This window comes from Coffea arabica, chromosome 6c (genome assembly GCF_036785885.1).
Source record: "Coffea arabica cultivar ET-39 chromosome 6c, Coffea Arabica ET-39 HiFi, whole genome shotgun sequence".
NCBI classification, from domain to species: domain Eukaryota; kingdom Viridiplantae; phylum Streptophyta; class Magnoliopsida; order Gentianales; family Rubiaceae; genus Coffea; species Coffea arabica.
The window spans coordinates 57,448,727-57,454,971 of record NC_092320.1 but is presented as its reverse complement, the minus strand read 5'-3'; the positions used below and the strand labels follow the sequence as shown (position 1 = coordinate 57,454,971).

Genomic DNA, 6,245 nt, shown 5'->3' with positions numbered 1-6,245 from the left:
TCCATATAAACCACAATCATCAAAAATTTTTATAAACGAAGAATATAATTAAGTTAGAAAAATAAACATACATGTAATTTGAATTCTTTGTATTATATTAATTCTATTTTTGTCAATAATGGAGTATAAATGATCCACCACGTAAAGTTTTTTTGGCTTGTATATTCTAACAATTGAAATTTTATAGATAGGGATAGTTGGAGTTTTTCTATTTTCCTTTTCTTTTATTCATGTTTTTAGCACAATCCGATGCTAAGCAAGAGCAACAAGTCTACTTTTTTCATATGAGGACAATATTTTTTATTTTAATATTAGTTTTTTTTATTATCATGATATTGGAATGAGAATTGTGGCTAATTAATAATTTTAATATTAATTTTTTGTATAGTGTAGTGTTTTAGTTTTTAATTGCCAACTTTTAATCCATAACCGCTATCATTATTATCAATTATTGGAATGCATTAAATCTGTCTAATTACAATTGTCATCATAAATGAAATTTACTTAATTTTAAAGCTGTTCATTTCATAATCGCTTCCATTATTCACTAATATTGCAATACAATAAATATATGTAATCATTAGAAAAATAAGGGTGTTTTGGATATCACCAAAAACAATTTGGATATCATTTTCATTTCATATTTACCCTTACTATAATCCTTATTTTTATAATAAATAAAATATAACACTTCAAACTAAGTTAAATTTAAGTATAGCTTAAATTTCAGTCTTTCTCTTTGCACTAGGGTTTTACGGTGGGTGTTGTCACACGGGTAGCCATGACGGCCCTTCAGCCTCCTGCTGAGGGGCACCCTCCAGCCTTGGTACCCTCGTTCCAAGCAAAATCTTTCTCCTCACTTTTTTCGTTTAAAGAGTCGGCTGCTTTGAACTTGCATGTGGATATGACGACGAAACGAGGTGAGCCTGCAATTGTGTTCTCTTCGGCAGATCTGGCAAGGGCGGCGGCGCCTTTTCAGTGGGCTTTGGTGGGCAAATTTTCTCGAGGGCGGCCTGCAATGGAAGAGCTCCGGAAGTTCTTCAAGACATTAGACCTAAAGGCTGAGTTTTCGGTGGGGTTGTTAGATCACCGGCATGTTATCATCCGTCTGAATGCAGAACATGATTTCCACAGAATATGGGGACGACACCTCTGGTACGTTTTGGGCTTTCCGATGCGGGTCTTTAAGTGGACAACTTCGTTTCATGTTGACGAAGAACCATCGCTTGTTCCAGTATGGTTTTCTCTGCCTAAACTTCGACTCCATCTCTTTCACAAGGAATGTTTATTCCACGTTGTTTCGCCGTTGGGGCGTCCGCTCTTCATGGATGCAGCAACGAGATTGCTGTCTCGTCCGAGCGTAGCGCGTGTCTGTGTGGAGGTCGACCTAGTGAAGCCTCTGCCGAGCCGAGTCTGGGTGGGTCTTGGGTCTGGGGAAGATGATGGTTTTTGGCAGGCTTTGGTTTCGGAGAAGCTGCCGCACTACTGCAGGTTCTGTTTTCAGCAAGGTCACGAGGAGTCGGCTTGTCGGGTAAAACACCCTGAGCGTCGTGAGGCGGCGGCAGGGGGTAGGGTTATAGGTAGCTCTGGCAGTGGGCAGACAGTTAAGCAAACCTGGGAGCTTATTCCAAAGATGCAACGCGAGGTGGTGGGTGCTGAATCAGCAGCGGCGACTCCATTGGCAGATGTGGGTGCAGTGGATGAGGGGCCTTCCCTCCAGCCCGGGGGGGACACAGCGCCTGGACATGGTGTTCCTGTTGCTGAGTTTGTGTGCACCGAGTGAGACTTCGCGGTTGGGGAGGGCCAGCCAGCAACGCAGGAGAACTCCTCAGGGGAGTTGGTGGTGCCGCAGGCCATGGGTTTGGAGGCAGAGCAGCAGCGGCAGTCTACTGGCACCAGCTTGGTGCTTGCGGCTGCTGGAGCCAGTGAGGCAGCAGGCCCTGCATCCGAGAGCGGGCTGCTTGCCCAGCAGGTGCAAGTGTTACCATCGGCTGATGGTTTGGTGGATGGAAAAGAGGACGCTGGACCTGGGACAGCAGCTGAAGAGGAGGACGAAGTGGTTTCCGATGGGCATCTGGATGAGGAGGATATTTCCATGGCTGAGCAAAGGGCTGGCAGCCTTTCGCCGCGGGGGCAACGGCTGTGTGCAGCTAGCTCTTTGGTAGTTGATATTTTTAATCTTGACCCAATAATTCAACAGGTTCAGGAGAAGGCGAATGGTGGGGATGATGTTCAGCTAGTGGTTCAACAGAAACGTAAGGGTGTTCGTTCTGTGGCTCCTACTGATCGTTCTCTTCGCTCGAAGGCGAAGGTGTGCTCTAACTCCTTCTCTGCATTATCTGATGATTAGTTTTTTATTCTGGAATATTCGGGGTATCTCGCGTACCCCAAATTTTCGTAGGTTAAAAAGGTTAATTTCCGAGTTCTCGATTCAATTAGTGGCTATTTGTGAGCCTAAGGTCTCGACATGTGACATTCAAATGCTTTGTGCTCGCCTCAAGATGGATGGTTGGATGGTCAACAGGGAGGGGTCTATCTGGGTTTTCTATCAAAACGGTTTCCAATGTGCTCCTGTTAGGGAATCTCCTCAACACCTGTCCCTTAAAATTTCACCCCAGGCACTATCGGCTTCTGTTTATTTGTCCTTCGTCCATGCAAGATGTACTGAGCAAGACCGGGTTCCGTTGTGGTCAGCACTGTTAGCGGATAAACCACGGGATGATCCATGGTTGGTGGTGGGGGATTTTAACACCATTGTTAGTGCAGAAGAGAAGCGCGGAGGGCTGCCTTTTCGGGTAGATGAAGGTGTGGAACTAAGTTCATTTATGTCCAGGGCTGGAGTTTTTGATGCAGGTTTTTCAGGGTCACGTTTCACATGGTGTAACAATAGGGGTGAGCGTGCTCGAATTTGGAAGCGATTAGATAGACTGCTTTGTAGCCCGACTGCGTCTCGACTGGGGGTGAATTTTGGAGTTAGGCACCTTGGCAGAGATCCCTCCGACCATGCTCCCCTTTTGCTGTCAGCTTCAACTAGTCTTGATAACAAGCCGAGGCCTTTTCGCTTCCTAAATGTTTGGACCTCGAAAGTAGAGTTGTTAGATGTCATTCGGTTGAGTTGGATGAGCCATTGCCCAGGACGCCCTTTGCAGCGGTTGGCGGCCAAATTACGACTCACTAAACATGCAATCCAACAGTGGTCGCGGGACCATTTTGGTAATATATTTAACGTAGTGAAGCAAGCAGAAGAGGCTGTAGGGGCGGCAGAGGCTGCACTTGATAGCGTCCCAACATAGCAACAATGGTTAGCACTCCAAGAGACAAGGGCAGTAATGCGGAACTCCCTGGCCATGGAAGAAGCATATTGGAGGCAGAAAGTAAGAATCAAGTGGCTGAAGGACGGGGATAAGAACTCAAGGTTCTTTCATGCGGTAGTGGCGGAGAGAAGGGCTAAATCTGTTATACATCGGATTCGGAGTAGAACGGGAGAGTGGCTGACCGATGAAGCACATATTTCGGCAGAGGCGGTGGATTATTTCACATCCTTATTTTTGGCCGAAGATTGTACGGGGTCATGGAGTACCTTGGAGGTCATCCCCAATATTATCTCAAGGGAACAAAACGCTCAGTTGGAGCGCATCCCTTCAATGGAGGAGATAAAAGAGGTGGTATTCGCAATGGATGGTGAGAGTGCGGCGGGCCCTGATGGATTCACGGGTAAGTTCTTTACATTCGCATGGGACGTAGTGGGGCATGATGTTGTTGAGGCTGTTGTTAGCTTCTTCTGCGGTCATGAGTTGCCGAGGAGCGTTACGGCGACCTCGATCGTCCTCCTGCCGAAGTTGCCTTCGCCCCAAGACTTTAGTCAGTTTCATCCCATAAGCCTTTGCAACTTTGTAAACAAGGTTATTTCAAAAATCCTGGCGAATCGGTTGTCAACAGTGCTGCCAAGTATTATTTCTCCTCAGCAGAGTGGGTTTGTTAAGGGCAGGCAAATTTTTGATAATTTCCTTTTGGCCCAAGAGTTGGTATCAGATATTCACCGAAAGAATAGAGGGGGAAATATTGTATTCAAACTCGATATGGCCAAAGCCTATGATAGAGTCTTTTGGCCGTTTTTGCTTCAGGTGTTGAGGAGGTTTGGGTTTGGTGAGATCTGGATCGATATGGTTTGGAGGCTTATTTCGAATGTATGGTTCTCAGTAATCATTAATGGGGCCCCTCAGGGGTTCTTCAAGTCTAGTCGTGGTTTAAGGCAAGGAGATCCGATTTCACCGGCTCTCTTTGTGATTAGTGCGGAAGTCCTTTCTCGTCTTTTGAACTCCTTGAGTAGCCTTCGGGGCTTTACGCCTTTCAGAGTTCCAAGGGGTTGCCCACCTGTTACTCATCTTGCCTACGTAGATGATGTTATTGTCTTCTCTAGTGGTTTGCGGCAGTCTGTGCGGTTGGTGATGAAGGTGCTGGATGCTTATGTTTCAGTGTCAGGACAACAAGTAAACTTGCATAAGAGCTGCGTCCTGGCTCATGCCAAATTTCCTGGGAGCAGAAAGCGGTCTATCGCAGAGATGACAGGTTTTCAGGCCAAGGAGTTTCCGGTCAAATATCTGGGTTGTCCTTTATATGCAGGACGGAGGAGGAGATGCTACTTTGCAGGGGTTTGTGCCTCGGTCTCAAGTAAAGTGTTGTCATGGAAAGGGAGGCTTCTCTCGCATGGTGGTAAGTTAACATTAATCAAGAGCATGCTTTCTTCTATGTCGCTTCATACACTCGTTGCTGCGACCCCTCCAAAGTCGATCCTTAACGGGATGGAGCGCATTTTTGTTGATTTTTTATGGAGCTCCTCAGAGGTTGGGCCACGCTTCCACTGGATTAGGTGGAATCAGTTGTGTAACTCGTATGCAAAGGGGGTGCTGGCTTGAGATCCCTTGGGCATGTGTATGATGCCTTCTCAATGAGATTGTGGTGGCATTTTCGGTTGCGGCAATCGTTGTGGGCTGAGTTCATGCATTGTAAATATTGTCCCAATCTTCATCCTTGCTTTGCTGATACTTCTCCCGGGGACTCTTGGACATGGAAGAAAATGGTGGCTATCCAGGGGGTAGCGGAGCAACACATCCACTGGGTTTTGGCTAGGGGTAGCGTGAGCTTCTGGCATGATAATTGGTTGGGGACTGGCCCATTTTGTAGGGAGGTGGATACTTTTCAGGAGTACATGGTATCGGATTTTGTTGAACAAGGTTGTTGGAATGTACAACGGCTAGGCATGGTGGCGCCTAGCGGATGGGTGGGGAGGATTTTGGGAGTTGTGCCCCCCTCGGTGGACCAGGCGGATACCATGGTTTGGGCACCTAGTATCTCTGGTGTCTTCTCTTTAGCATCTGCCTACCGGGTCGCTCGTGAGGGTGGAAACAGCTCTTGGCTTTACTCACAGCTTTGGCTACAAGAGTTGCCGATAAAGATCTCTTTTTTCATGTTGAGATTGATAGGGTCCCGTTTGCCGGTGATGGACAGGTTGCATAAACTTGGCATAGTTGGCCCATCTCGTTGTGGTTGTTGCTTGTACCCAGGTCAAGAGTCGTTGGATCATATTTTCTGTACCGGAGAGGCGGCAAAGAGGATTTGGGGTTATTTCGAGGGGGTGGTTGGAGGGTTTCAGGAGTCCTTTACGGTACGTCACAAGTTGGTTAGCTGGTGGTTGAGGCCTACTCGGAACCCGTATCTCCAGTATCTTTTTCATTTACTGCTGTCCTTGATCTGTTGGCATTTGTGGAAGATGCGGAATTCGTTTGTATTTGATGGCCATCACACGCTCGTGGTGCATGTGTGCTCAGCAATTTTTGGGGATCTCAGGGATATTTTCCACCTTAAATTTAAACGCCTGGCTCTCTCTGTTTATGACTGGCCGGGTTGTTACGGGATGGTGGCTGGCCTGCAAAGGTTGGTCAGGACTTTGGTTGTGCAGTGGAGCTGCCCAGCTCACAATATCGTCAAACTGAATTCGGATGGATGCTCTCGGGGGAACCCGGGAGTGAGTGGAGGTGGGGGGGTGCTTAGGTGCTCGGAAGGAAGGTTTATCTTGGGGTACTCATGTTTCTTTGGGGAAATGACAAGTCTACAGGCTGAATTGAAGGCGTTGATTTTTGGCGTTAGGCTGGCTATTGACCGTGGGTATTCTGATTTACAGTTAGAATCTGATTCATTGGTTCTGGTTCAGATCCTCCAAGGGAAGTCTCGGTGTCTGTGGCGGT

General features: G+C 47.1%; 1 protein-coding gene across 1 annotated transcript; it reads left to right on the top strand.

Annotated features, from left to right (window-relative positions):
* Positions 1–2,501: 2,501 nt before the first annotated feature.
* Positions 2,502–3,293, top strand: LOC140008834 (uncharacterized). The gene has a single exon (XM_072053726.1). The coding sequence runs from the start codon at positions 2,502–2,504 to the stop codon at positions 3,291–3,293; it is 792 nt and encodes a 263-aa protein (XP_071909827.1).
* Positions 3,294–6,245: the final 2,952 nt, after the last annotated feature.

Excerpts from the sequence above, each read along its gene's own strand:
- LOC140008834 (XM_072053726.1), top strand. The coding sequence starts at position 2,502 with ATGGATGGTTGGATGGTCAACAGGGAGGGGTCTATCTGGGTTTTCTAT.